We start from the raw sequence: 14,140 nt of genomic DNA, 5'->3' as shown, positions 1-14,140 counted from the left end.
GTTAGGGTTGTGGTATGGGTTAGGCACAGTGGAATCACAAAAATGAATAGAAGTCAATGGAGGGTCCTCACTATAATGGAAAGACTCACACACACACACACACACACACACACACACGCAGCACTGCAGCACAAGAATATGAGGACACATACAGCAAAATAATGAAATAATGTGGTTCAGAGTTTCCAAAAGCAACACAGCTCCTTTGTTTACCTCATTATGGAGGACACCACTGGCTTTCCTGCACGTATAAAATGCCGCCCATGTGCCCAGGGATTTCTGCATTCCTGAGAAGTCCCTTGGTTTTTATAAGTAAACACTACACCACCCGTGAGACCAAACTCACGCCATCCAGCCCGACCGTACCAATGCTAAGCGCCATATTTTATATGTTACCGGGGTTGTTCCACAAAGATAAACAATCAATGATGAACAGGGGTCAGCTTCTAGACCTGCAGAAAAGGGACACACAACAATACATCAGGAGCAAGCTATCACTGCGTCAACCTGATGAGGAAACATAAAATCAACATTGTTTTACTGAACAATCACACTATAGTAAATCATAGTGCATTTAGTGCCAACCACAGCCTTAAGACGAGTTGAACGTGCCCAAGTCCATACTTATGAGAGCACCTGTGTGCGTACCCGCGCTTGTTTATGTAAGGTTTCTCTATAGGAGCGTCCAATAGAGAGTGTGAGGGGCCACAGATCTGCCCCCCAAAAATGCGTAGGAGATGGAGGGAGCTCCAAGTCCCAGAGATCCAGGAGCTGCCCCAGAACACAGGAACCCCAGGGAGACTGCAACCAGAAAAGCCCCTGCCCCCCTCGAGAGGCGCAGAGGATTACCCTGGTGGACCACAACCAGCAGCATGCAGAGTCCCGGGAGATACCAGCGGCAAGCCCACAGGCTCGCCCGCAGCCTCCCACCCCCTAGCCGGCCGAGCCCGGAACCCAACAACCCGGGACCCAGGTGCGACCAGCCCTGCCGGGGACCATGGCTGTGGTGATTGGGCAGTGCAGGCATTGTCTGGCCTACGCCAGCTGATGCCACCACACCACTCCACTTGCACCCACAGCCCTCAGTGTCTAAGTGCAGTTTAAAATTGGAAGTGGGCACCGGCACTCGGGATGAAGTTGAAATATCCCCCTACCAAATGCTGTTGAATGTGCTCACTCCCAAGGTCCTAAGTGTGTGTTTGCGTGGAATGTCATTGGTGGAAGTGTTTAAGGTGCAAATAAAATTGGGGGCCAGGGCCCAAAGGAGTCTGAGGGTACCAACCCAGCCCCACCCCAGCAGAATATCTACTCCCATCCCTGCATTTGCACAATTTCCAGAATATATAAGACGTAGGACCTCCAGGTAAGGTTGGGTCCTCCCCCTCTTGGACATCCCCCTCTCCTGTGATGGGACAGCAGAGGAGCCAAGGTCTACCTGAGGCCCCTGAGCCCGGGCCAGGCGCTTCCGCATGTTCCTGCCTTCTTCCCGGCAGCATACGTGTCAGGACCCGACCCCCAAGGCCCCGCCCAGATCCCCACACGGGACCAGCCACTCCGACACCCCGAGCCCCCAGGCCCCCACCCAGACCTACTCAGGGGTAATGCAGCTGCCAGGCGGCAGCCCATGGCCACCGCCAAGACCCCCAATAAACAATAACTTTCAGCGGGTCTATAGTTGCTGACCAGGGCTCGGCGGATATTCCGCATGTGATCCTGACACCACCCTCTGTTGCTCCAAGGTGTAATCTTCATTCACTAGTCTCATGTTGCAGTAATATTACTACAAAGCTTGGTGGCATAAAAGCTGCACAATGGCCCCATCGCCATGCCGCCATGGTACTTCCATAAGACACACCATATTACGCTGATTTGCCAGCATGGTGTGTCGTAGGAAAGTGGCTTAAACAACAGGTTTGGTCTTGGATTAGCAATTAGCTCATCAGTCCAGGTTGTAAACTCAGTTTCTCTTACCTAAGGCCAATCAGGGTGCTTTTTGGATCAGATAATTTACACACCTCAGAACGATTGAAAAAGCCTTTGACATTGTTGTGACAGTTTTTTTCTCATATTTTTAAGATCCTCGATGAGATTGATGAGCACGGCATCAAGATCTACCACCTTCCTGATGCTGAGTCAGATGAAGACGAAGACTTTAAAGAGCAGACCAGGATCCTCAAGGTAGAGACCACTGGGCTGCTCTGAAAGTTCTTTACATGAGAATGCCTGTAAAGCATCTGGCTTCAGGATTTATTTGGGTGAACCATGACAGGAACCTCACTTTTTCAGGCTAGCATCCCATTTGCAGTGGTGGGATCCAACCAGCAGATTGAAGCCAAAGGAAAGAAGGTCAGAGGTCGTCTGTATCCATGGGGGGTGGTGGAGGTGGAGAACCCAGAGCATAACGACTTCCTGAAGCTGCGGACTATGCTGATGTGAGTGTGAGCCGATGAAGAGCTGTTGCAGCAGAAACGCTCTTGTTTGTTGCTTCTAAAGTTCTCGGCACCAAAACAATGCCTGACTGAAAAAGTCTCGGGTCTAATGATCTACAGCAGGTGCTTTAACACAACTGCAACAGGCTGTTTTAGACCTTTCAGAGCAAGGATAGGCCCATTTATGATTAAAATATTACCATCGGCACCATGGAGATGTCATTTGTTCTGTCTCTGATGAGACTCTTGGATTCCGTGAAACCCGGCCTCCACCTGTGTGACTTCCACTTATGGCCCTTACATTCGAGCGTCGGCTCCGCAGTTCCTGTTTATTAACAACTAACTTTCACGCTTTGGAGCAGAAAAAGTGCTTAAAACCACAATAATCCAAGTTTGCTTCACTCTGATTTACTGTGATGCTCACCTGTTCCAGCCAGACACCTGCACCTCTGGGGTTGGACTCTGAGCTGAGGAAGGAGCTCCTCAGTGAGACTCCTGTGTGGGTTTGTTCATCTTCTTTACAGACAACAGTTGTTCACATAGATCTACACTCACCTAAAGGATTATTAGGAACACCTGTCCAACATCTCCTTAATGCAATTATCTAATCAACCAATCACAAGGCAGTTGCTTCAGTGCATTTAGGGGTGTGGTCCTGGTCAAGACAATCTCCTGAACTGAAGGTCAGAAGGTGAAAGAAAGGTGATTTAAGCTATTTTGAGCGTGGCATGGTTGTTGGTGCCAGACGGGCCAGATTGAGTATTTCACAATCTACTCAGTTCCTGGGATTTTCACCCACAACCATTTCTAGGGTTTACAAAGAATGGTGTGAAAAGGGAAAAACATCCAGTATGCAGCAGTCCTGTGGGCCAAAATGCCTTGTTGATGCTAGAGGTCAGAGGAGAACGGGCCGACTGATCCAAGCTGATAGAAGACCCTAACCCTCGTTACAACCGAGGAACGCAGCAAAGCGTCTGTGAAGCCACAACACGCACAACCTTGAGGCGGATGGGCTACAACAGCAGAAGACCCCACCAGGTACCACTCATCTCCACTACAAACAGGAAAAAGAGGCTACAATTTGCACCAGCTCACCAAAACTGGACAGTTCAAGACTGGAAAAATGTTGCCTGGTCTGATGAGTCTCCATTTCTGTTGAGACATTCAGATGGTAGAGTCAGAATTTGGTGTAAACAGAATGAGAACATGGATCCATCATGCCTTGTTACCACTGTGCAGGCTGGTGGTGGTGGTGTCATGGTATGGGGGATGTTTTCTTGGCACACTTTAGGCCCCTTAGTGCCAATCGGGCATGGTTTAAATGCCACGGGCTACCTGGCATTGTTTCTGACCATGTCCATCCCTTCTTGACCACCATGTACCCGTCCTCTGATGGCTACCTCCAGCAGGATAATGCACCGTGTCATAAAGCTCCAATCATTTCAAATTGGTTTCTTGAGCATGACGATGAGTTCACTGTACAACAACGGCCCCCACGTTCACCAGATCTCACCCCGATAGAGATCTTTGGGATGTGGTGGAACGGGAGCTTCGGGCCCTGGATGTGCATCCCACACATCTCCATCAACTGCAAGTTGCGATCCTATCAATATGGCCGACATATCTAAAGAATGCTTTCAGCACCTTGTTGGATCAGCACCACGTAGAATTAAGGCAGTTCTGAAGGCAAAGGGGTCCAACACCGTATTAGTGTGGTGTTCCTGATAATCCTTTAGGTGAGTGTGTGTGCTGCTGAACATGGAGAGAATCTGAGCAGCTTGACCACCCTGTTGGGTTAGGGTGTCGGGGAGGAAAGATTAAAACCTCAGCAGCCAGAGTCATACTGAGTTGAACGTGTCGCTAAACTGGAGTTAAATCATCTCCGTCTGCTGGTTGGTTGGTGAACATGTTGGCCGTGAACAGATTACTAAGAGGTACAAAAGACTGAATGTCTGATCGTTGCCCCTGAGAGCATGGTTCCTCTGATTAGTCTAAAACTTGGTCATTTATCTTCTGTCGTCAAGACAAACTTAAGGAATTTGGGTGTTTTTGACCAATCAGTGTCTCTTGAAGGTCACCCAAAAACATTGGTTTGAAACTGTTTTCACCACTTAAGAAAGATCTCCAAACTGCGAAGGTTGGTGTCAAAACATGAACTTGAAATGGTTCTCCATGCCTTTATCTCCTCCCGTCTAGATTACTGTGACACACTCTTCACATGTTCTAACAAAAACATTCGCAGATTCGAGTTGAAACTAGGAATTCGAATTTAAAAATTTGAACGATTCCAGGAAAAACTGACAGTCAAATCTGTTTCTAATCAGTGCTCGATGCCCAACCCTAGTGCTGACCCAGGGTTGTACCAGCTGACTGTTCCCTGAGGATCTCAGCGTCCTGCTGGGCATAGATGCAGAAAGGATCTGACGTGTATTCTGGCCCCATGAAAGAAAGGAAGAAAACAATCTTAATAGCACCTTGTGATTTTGTCGTGAGAGGTGCTACATAATCGATCAGTCAGTCAAATTTTATTTGTATAGCACCTTCCACTGCCTTTATGGAAGCTCTAGGCACTAAACATGACATAAAAATAATAAAAGAGCGGAGTACAACAAAACACATAAAAGCAGCATGTAAAAATAACTAAAATGATAAAACACAGATGATAAAAGACTAAAAGTCTAAAAACCATGTCACATAAAAGCCAAACAATTAAAATAAGTCCAGCCAGCTCTTGAAGACCTGCAGTGATGGCGACTGTGGGAGCTTGTTTTAGAGCATAAAGCCAGGACAGAAAAGGCCCGATCACCTCTAGTCTTGTACCTCGTTTGTGGGACTATTAGTAGATGTTGATCAGCCGAGCATAGGGAGCGTGATGGGGCATGCATTTGTAGTAACCGACCAGATATGGCAGGGCACAACCGTGGAGGGACCGGAAGAGTCTTTAAACGTCGCCCGGTAAGTAGTGCTTAATTTTAGCAGGATCTTGCCGGAACAAGATCCGGGAACTATTTTATTTGGAATGGACCGTTCCGGCAACTGTCTGCTAGGATCCGGCAACTCATGCGACAAACTTGTGCTATACGCAGGATTCGAATTACATGTGAGCTAAAGGGAGCTCCTGGAAGCCCTCAACACACCCAGCGGGAGCCCGAAACGATCACGGTTCTACTTATATTACATTATCTATGTGGATTCTATTTAGAGCTGAGAGGCGCAGAGCTCTGATCGCTGATGCGCTCCAGACAGATGCGTCCTGAGGACGGCCACAGTAGCATTCTCAAAGTGTCGCCACCTCAAAAAACAAATTTAACATGCGATCGTTCATGTCGGCTTATATTATTTTATGATTTCTGTCTTTTATTTGTGCCTGATGTGTTTCGCTGCTGCAGAGCGGAGCGTGTCACCTGTTTGCAGTGACCTCACCGGTGCCGTCTGCTCGCACTCCGCTGTTTTAGCGGTCGGTAGATCTTTTAGAGCTGCAGTTGAAAGGTAACTCATGAGGTGAATATATTTGAAGCCAGGTAGCAGTTTCTCTTTAGGATTGAGAGGAGATGCAGGAAGATAAACAGGCAGGACAGAAAAATAGTCAAATAAAAACAAGTTTTTGTACCTGCTGGTTGCAACAAACACTGACGGTAATCAGAAGTGAGGAATTATTTTAATGTTTAGATCATTAAAATATGAAGCAGGGGAACAGTAAAGATGCAAAAACTACCGTTGTTAAAATAAATGTGTGTTATTTGTGTTCCGGGAACGTTTGATGTACAAATCAAGCACTGCCGGTAAGCCGCAGGGAGCCAGTGTAATGAAGCCAGCACAGGAGAAATGTGCGTTTTCTCCGAGCCTGTCAGGAATCTAACTGCCGACTTTTGAACTAGCTGTAACCGTTTCAGTGCTGCCTGACTCAGCCCAGCATGAAGTGCATTGCAGTAATCAAGCCGCGATAAAACAAATGCACGCAGGACAGACTCGAGATGTTTTATGTTTATGTTGTTTATGTTTATTTATTTGGCATACGCTTTTATCCAAAGTGACTTACAATTTATAACCTATAGGGCATGTTGTGATCTGTGGGGGAAACCGGAGTACCCGGAGGAAACCCACGCATGCATGGGGAGAACACGCAACTCCACGCAGAAAAAAGAGATGAACTCTCCGTAACATCAAGCTTGATCTAGGCGAGACGGCTCAAGTGAAAAAAACAGGTTCTCACAACTATGTTGGTGTGGTTATCAGATTTGAGTTCAGAATCGATTACCACCCCAGGCTTCTGACAGCGGACTTCTGGTGTGGTGTCAGAGCATCCAAATCAAGAGCGTGCTAGTGGGGAGGAATCAAAAAGCTCGGTCTCACTCTCATTAACGTGGAGGTAATTCGCTGCAAGCCAGAACTTGACCTCATCCAGACAAGTCAGGAGCTTGGCAATGGAACCTCCCACCTCAGGACACAGGGGACAGGAAACAAGGGAGTCGTCTGCATGTAGACCGTTTGTGTAGGATTGCTCCCAGTGGGAGCAAATAAAGGGCAAAGAGGAGCCCAGGACTGAACCCTGTGGTACCCCCACCGCAGGTCTTCTCAAGAGGACACAGGATTGCCCACCATGACACAAAACTACCTTCCCTGAAGGTTTGACCACAGCCATTCAAGAGCTGATCATCCGATGTTTTCCTGGGATCGGATACACATCGCTGGGGGCATTTGGGTTGGAATCGGCGTTTGGCTCTTGGTCAGCGAGCTGCTCACGTAAACAAATTGGTGCGTCTTGGGCGATCATGTGCAAACAGGACAAAAGAGTCTGGCGATCATAGGAGACGGTAGCCGGGACACTACCGAAGAGGATCGCAGACAGAAGCAAGGTGGAAAGAAGGTGGTTAGTAGAGAAAAGTTTGGAAAAGTGACCTAAACCAAACTCAGTTTCAGGGATGTGTGAAAAGTAATGAAAATACGGGACGGTCCTAGCCTGGCAGGCCATCCTATATATGTGAACTGATAAAGCAAAATTATTTAGTTTCAGGAAATGACGGTCCAGATTCTAGACCAGGACCAGCGACACCTGGTCACCTTAGAGCAGCGGTTCTCACCCCTAGTCCTGGAGGGCCGGTAGCCAGCATGTATTTGTGTAAGCCTTGTTTAAACAGACCTATTTTCAATCAGCAGGTGATTAACAGGCTTCTGCAGAGCCTGATGCACAGGTGAGTCAACCACTGAATCAGGCGAGTTGGAGCAGAGAAACCAGTAGAAGGTGCTGGATACCAGCCCTCCAGGACCAGGGTTGTAGTGTAACAAACCGTAATAAGGAAGCATGCACTAGTGATTTTCTGTGTTGCACTAAACCTGAGAAACTTTATGTGCACCCCCAGAACCCACATGCAGGATCTGCAGGAGGTGACCCAGGACCTGCACTACGAGAGCTTCCGATCAGACCGTCTGAAGCGTGGTGGCAGGTTGTCCTCCCATGGTTACATTCTGCCTCTGTCTCCTGTGTACGTACCTGTCCGCCAGCTTGCTTCTTCTGCACCCCTCCCGAGGAACAAGGGAACGTCGAACATCCAGAACACTGAGTGTTTGAGCTACATAAACCAGATCTGTGCAGATGGGAGTTTACTTGTAGTGAAGTTAGTAGCTCTAACTAGTAGCCTGAGCCCTGCTGTGGTAGAGGAACATAAACTTTAGTTCACATGTGTAGGATATGGGTTGGTTATGAGTATGTGTAGCTGAGAGGCTTCTAGAGCCTAGAAACTCGATTGTATATAATTTAATCTGTAATCTAGATTAAACTAGGGTTTTAGACTCCGTTTCAAAGCCAGTCTAGGATAAGGGAGTGATTTTACTGTCTCACCACTGGTCCCTGGAAGGCTGTCTGGAGGCCTGTTGGAGGTACTGTTGTGTGTTTTGGGTATTGGGGGGGGGGGGGCTCGCTAACTGCTAAGGCTTCTTGCTTCGTGTCTTCGTAGCTTTATCTCCTAGATGCCTTCTGAGCACTAATCCACTAACCCCCCTTTCTTTCTTTCAGCCTGGCTTTTGTCATTTTTGCCTTAAACTGTTTAAAAGGCACAAAGACTCGTGCCGACTCACGTTTCTGAGCTGATTCTGTTAACCTTTGGAGATTTAACTCGATGTGTTGATTGAACTTGGACGCTGATTCCTGTAGCAAGCAGAACAAAGGTAACGAAGTGTGTGTGTCTGGTGTAGAAAAGGACCAGAACCAGAGGAGACGGACAAGGACATGATCCTGCAGGAGAAGGAGGCTGAGGTGAGACGATTCATCGTCCGTCTTGGGTCTGAAGGGCTTGTTTCCATAGAAAGCGTATATTCCTGGTTCTTCCTGAAGTATGGCACGATCAATGAAAATCTAAATGGCTAAACAATCAAACATCACGATCCCCCTCTCCTATTCCTCAAATTGGTACGCCCCACACAAGCGTTTCCGATGGGGCGGGGCCATCCGTTCCGCGGGGCGCCGCTGAAGCAGCAAGTTAACCGCCACCCGTTCTAATAGTACTAAATATATCATTTCTGTGCCAAATTTTGGTACTTCCCTACTAAAATGTCCCTGTAAAGGAGCTGCAGCACATCACCTGACCGTAGTTGTACAACGCTCCTCCGAGGTGGTGGACTTAGAACATGCTGGGGGGAAAATCAAAGCTTATGCTCTATTTCTCTAAAGTAAAAGAAAACAGAACTAAACGATGTCTCTAAATATGGAAATTTAACGGAGCACCTCGTTATTGTGACATCAGTCTGCGAGCAGAAACGTGACCCGTCTGTGTGGTCTGCCATTTTAACTTTTAATCACCAATCACAGTTTTGTAGCTATTTTAGATAGCTCCATTATAACTGGTCCGAGTCGACTATGAATCTATTTAACGTTTAAGATGAGCAGACTTAAGTTAACATCTTAGAACGGTTTAAAAACTTTTGGTTTGTGAAACATCGACATCAGCAGAAAACAGCGGGATTTGAGGATACTCCGACATTTAATTCAATTCATGTTTATTTATAAAGCGCCAAATCACGACGAGTCGTCTCAAGGACCGGCACACAGGAAACATTCCAATACAGGTCAGTTCATTCAGCCAGTCAGCAAAAAGTTTCCTGTATAAGGAACCCAGCAGGTCGCATCGAGTCACTGACTAGTGTCAGAGTCTTTACAGCAATCCTCATACTAAGCAAGCATGCAGCGACAGTGGAGAGAAACCTCCAGAGGATCCTGGCTCAGTATAAGCAGCCATCCTCAACGACTCACTGGGGATGGAGAAGACAGAGCACGCACACACACACACACACACACACACACCTACCTCAGATAGAGGACATCTCTCGTCTGCTTGGCTGGTTTTTCGGTGAACGTGCTCATGATGGAGGCCCACCCTGCTAGTTACAGGAGACAGCCATTTTTTTTAATGTCCCACTCAAAAATTACTCTCTTGGCATTTTCATGTTTGTAAATAGTTGCCACAATTAAAAACAAAACATGCCCCGGGTACCGGGGGCTTTGCCCCCTGGCCCCCTCAGGGGCGTTGCCCCCTTCACCCCAGTGGGGGCCCCGGCCATTTTCAGGTTTTTTTCAATTAACCCAACCACATCCGTGCTACTGGAGACCACAGCAAATGTAGGGAAAATGAGTGAATGAGAGCTTTAAACTCGGAAACCTTTAGTTGGATTTTGTGACCAAACGTCTGATTAGTAAAAGGCTTAAACTGAGCGAGTTCTTCACAAGTACTGATGCCATTTAAAATCCAACAAAAGACCCGCTGAGCTAACATACCTGGCTTCGTACCGTGGTGACATCTGTGATTAACGATGCGTTTAGCCGGTCTGAACCATGAAGAGATGACTGCTGCTGATCGTGTTTTACAGCTCAGGCGAATGCAGGAGATGATCGCCAAGATGCAGGCCCAGATTCAGAAGGGAGGAGAAGGAGAGGCAGATGTGTGAGGTAAGACCTCCAGCTGCTCAGTTGCATCAACATGCTGGTCTGGGATCAGCTCTGTGAACACGTCTTTGTTCTCCTGCAGGTGTTTCCAGCACCTGATCCAGTTTGACCAGAAAACCTGGAAAACTTCACGGCTTTGTTTTTCCGGCTCCACGTGGGATCTGAAGTCCGTTTATACGTTCAGTTAGCTTTATAGTATATGATATGTACCATTTTATGATGTATTCTTTTGCAAACATACTTACAGGAAGTCACATGACCCTTCTGTAGTTTTATTTCTGGGACGCTGTTACTTCTATCTCACGCTGCTGCTTCTGGTTACTTGTTAGTTCTGTGAAGTTTTGTTGGGAGAGCCTGTTCTTTTGCCACGCCGTTGTTACCCAGAAGTCTTCCTGTTCACACGTACGCAGCCGCTGATCCGGTCAGGTGAAAGGAATTGTTGGTCGTCGTCCCTCTCCTGTCTCGTGTAGACCTCATCTCACATCAGTGTGATGATGTGAGACTGCCTTCTGAAGCGGCGAGCTCCTGAACTCGTTCGCTCTTTCATAAACGAACGCGGGACAGAGTTGAAAGCTGATGCCTGTGTGGTGCTTCACATTTATCAACTTTTCTTATACTTAAGATTAATGCTGTGAGGATTTTAACTCGAAAGTGTCCAAACTGCCGAGTCTGTTTTGGTTTCCGTGGTGATGGAGGTGGACCAGGTTAGGTCAGAGTTTCCCACACCGACCACTTCTTCACATTCCTGTTTGTGATGTTTTTACCAACAATGAAGTACCAAATATTGTTCGTAGTGCTTATATTAGATGAAAATGTTTATTAAACTTTGAATAACCATCTGTGGCTTGAGCCTTTTTTGTGTCAGCAGTAAGATTCAGGCTGTGACTGGGCCGAAGCAGCATCATCCGGGAGAAGGGAGCTTGCTTACGCAGCTTTACAGGTGCTGCTCATTAAATGAGAACGTGACAAAGGTGGTATGTATTTTTTTTCTCATATTTATTTCATTCAATTAAAAAACAACAAATAAATAAACAACATGCATGTAAACACAATACAACTTGAATGAAAGGGAGCAGATGGAAGAAAAAATATAATTTCTGCTCCTTAAACAAAGATTATTGTTATGCGTTCCCTCGAAGTTCATTCTGTCACGTTCCTTGTCCGTATTTCAGTTCTAGCCACAGACATTATTCACGTTCATATCCACCCGATACTTGATCTAAAGTATTCTCTAAACACTTTTAGAGTTCTTGTCTCTTTCACTTCTCTGTCCAGGCATTTCCATCATTTCACACCATTCACCAAAATACTCACTTCCTTCATTCTGGTTCTAAATCTGGGCTTCAGTTCCCTTCAACATAAAACTACTTTCCCTCTTTTCAAACAATCGCTGAATGTTTTTTAGGAATGTACCTGTATTAGCTTTATGCATTGTATGCAATATTCTCCAGTCGACCAAATCATGAAATTTCATTACTTTATATTTTATAAATAACGGGTTGGATGGAACTCTACTGTGACGATTAATAATTCTTAAAGCTCTTTATTTCAGTTCTTCCATTCAAAGAGTGAAGCTTGTATATTAGATTAATTCATTATACACAGACTGACATACCGTAAATCCTCTAATAGAGGCCCGGGCCTGTATTTGAATCAAGCGCATCAAGCTCCAGGCCTTTATTGGAAGGAGGGCCAGTATTAGAGACAGGCCTCTATTTCTATTTGAGCAAAATGAACTAATGGTTCGCTGGAGTTTTTGACAATTAAAATTGCGCCCACATTTTCAAAGTTAAACACATTTCTTTTAACAACGGTAGTTTCTGCTTCAGCCCCCCCCCCCCCCCCCCCCCGCGCAGCGGCCGCAAACTCACCGATGCGCCTGCAGCCTCTCGGAGTTCCTGCTGCTCTAAACATTAAAATAATTATTTCATTTTCTGTTCCTCACTTCTGATTACCTTCAATGGTGTCTGTTTGTTGCAACCAGCAGGTACAAAAACTAACTTGTTTTTATTTGACTATTTTTCTGTCCTGCCTGTTTATTATCTTCCTGCATCTCCTCTCAATCCTAAAGAGAAATGCTACCTGGGTTCATATATATTCACCTTATGAGTTACCTTTGAACTGCAGTTCTAAAAGATCTACCGACCGCAAAAACAGTGTAGTGCTCGCCGGCCGCATCAGTTAGGTGCGTCACCGAGGACAAAACAGGTGATGCGCCCTGATCCACAGCAGCGAAACGCATCAGGCACAAATAAAAGAATAAAAGACAGAAAACATAAAAGGAAATGAGCCGACATGAACGATCGCGTGTTAAATAAATTTTTGAGGTGGCGACACCTGATTTGATAACGTTACTGTGGCCGTGCTCAGGACGCAGATGTCTGGAGAGCGTCAACAATCAGAGCTTTGCATGCACAAGCTGGTTAAGGTTAGGATGGGGTGAGGGGAAGGTTAAATTGCAAGAGGGTAAAGGTCACCATTTGGTCAAATGTCCGTTTTACGGCGGGTGTCAGTACCGACGCTCTGGCACAGCGCGTTGCCTCCCGACGCGCAGGAGCCTGTCATTTGCTGACAGCAGGCTGCTGTTGTTTCCGTGGACTGCATCTTGCCGGTCATTATCACGTGACAGCGACTAGTCGATGACGGGCATAACAAGTCACTACAGAGCGGTGAAGTCGACTAGTGACTAGTTCATACAACCCCTGCTACTGCTCCCCAGAGTGTTCTGCAGCATAATCAGCACGTTCTCTTTGAACTTGATATCAAATTTTCGCCTCCTCTTCGTCTCCGCACGGTTAAAGTTACCCTCGCGGTCTATCACTGGCAAATCAAAAGTGAGATGGACGACACAACACCCCCCACCCCACCCCCCCGTGGTACTTGCTTGTTACCACATTCCACCCGGCCACAATAAGAGACCGGCCATTATTCACCTCCGCCGACCCCGACACCGGCCAAAATATGATACCCGGCCGTTAATTGAATACAAGCTAATATTAGAGGATTTACGGTATTTCAATTGTTGATCATTATAACTGACTACTAATGAAAATCCTAAATTCAATTTCTCAGAATGATAGAATATTGTGAAATGGTTCAATACTGAAGACCCCTGGTGACATTTAAATGGTCTCTCAGTCTAGTTCTGTAGGCTACAAAATCATGGGGAAGACTGCTGACTTGACAGTTGTCCAAAAGACGACCATTGACACCTTGCACAAGGAGGGCAGGACCCAAAAGGTCATTGCTGGCTGTTCACAGAGCTCTGTGTCCAAGCACATTAACAGAGAGGTGAAGGGAAGGACAAGATGTGGTAGAAAACGTGTACGAGCAGCAGGGTTAGCCACACCCCGGACAGGATTATGAAACAAAACCCATTCAGAAATGTGGAGGAGATTCACAAAGAGTGGACTGCAGCTGGAGTCATTGCTTCAAGAACCACCAAGCACAGATGTATGCAAGACATGGTTTCAGCTGTAGCTTTTCTTGTGTCAAGCCACTCTTGAACCAGAGACGGTGTCGGAAGTGTCTGGTCTGGGCTAAAGACAAAAAGGACTGGACTGCTGCTGAGTCGTCCAAAGTTATGATCGCTGATGAAAGTAAAGTTTGCATTTCCTTTGGAAATCAAGGTCCCAGAGTCTGGAGGAAGAGAGGAGAGGAACAGGATCCACGTTACTTGTGGTCCAGAGTAAAGTTTCCATAGTCAGTGATGGTTGGGAGGCCATGTCTGCTGGTATTGGTCCATTGTGTTTCCTGAGGTCCAAGGTCAACGCAG

The 14,140-nt window shown here is 46.6% G+C and overlaps 1 protein-coding gene across 3 annotated transcripts in view; it reads left to right on the top strand.

Moving 5' to 3' along the window:
- Positions 1-11,202, top strand: part of septin2 (septin 2) — a 29,894-nt gene extending 18,692 nt beyond the window's left edge. For 2 of the 3 annotated variants that reach the window (XM_054738242.2, XM_054738243.2), the window contains exons 8-13: positions 2,077-2,178; positions 2,287-2,432; positions 7,790-7,912; positions 8,622-8,682; positions 10,290-10,368; positions 10,448-11,202. In XM_054738242.2, the coding sequence (XP_054594217.1) occupies positions 2,077-2,178; positions 2,287-2,432; positions 7,790-7,912; positions 8,622-8,682; positions 10,290-10,367 (510 nt within the window). In that variant the 3' untranslated portion in view covers position 10,368; positions 10,448-11,202. The remainder of the gene's footprint in view (positions 1-2,076; positions 2,179-2,286; positions 2,433-7,789; positions 7,913-8,621; positions 8,683-10,289; positions 10,369-10,447) is intronic. The other variant, XM_054738244.2, reaches the window with a different exon arrangement.
- Positions 11,203-14,140: the final 2,938 nt, after the last annotated feature.

Source organism: Nothobranchius furzeri, chromosome 11, assembly GCF_043380555.1.
Source record: "Nothobranchius furzeri strain GRZ-AD chromosome 11, NfurGRZ-RIMD1, whole genome shotgun sequence".
Taxonomy (NCBI): domain Eukaryota; kingdom Metazoa; phylum Chordata; class Actinopteri; order Cyprinodontiformes; family Nothobranchiidae; genus Nothobranchius; species Nothobranchius furzeri.
Note: the sequence above shows the minus strand (reverse complement) of the source record. Positions and strands in the feature narration are given on the sequence as shown.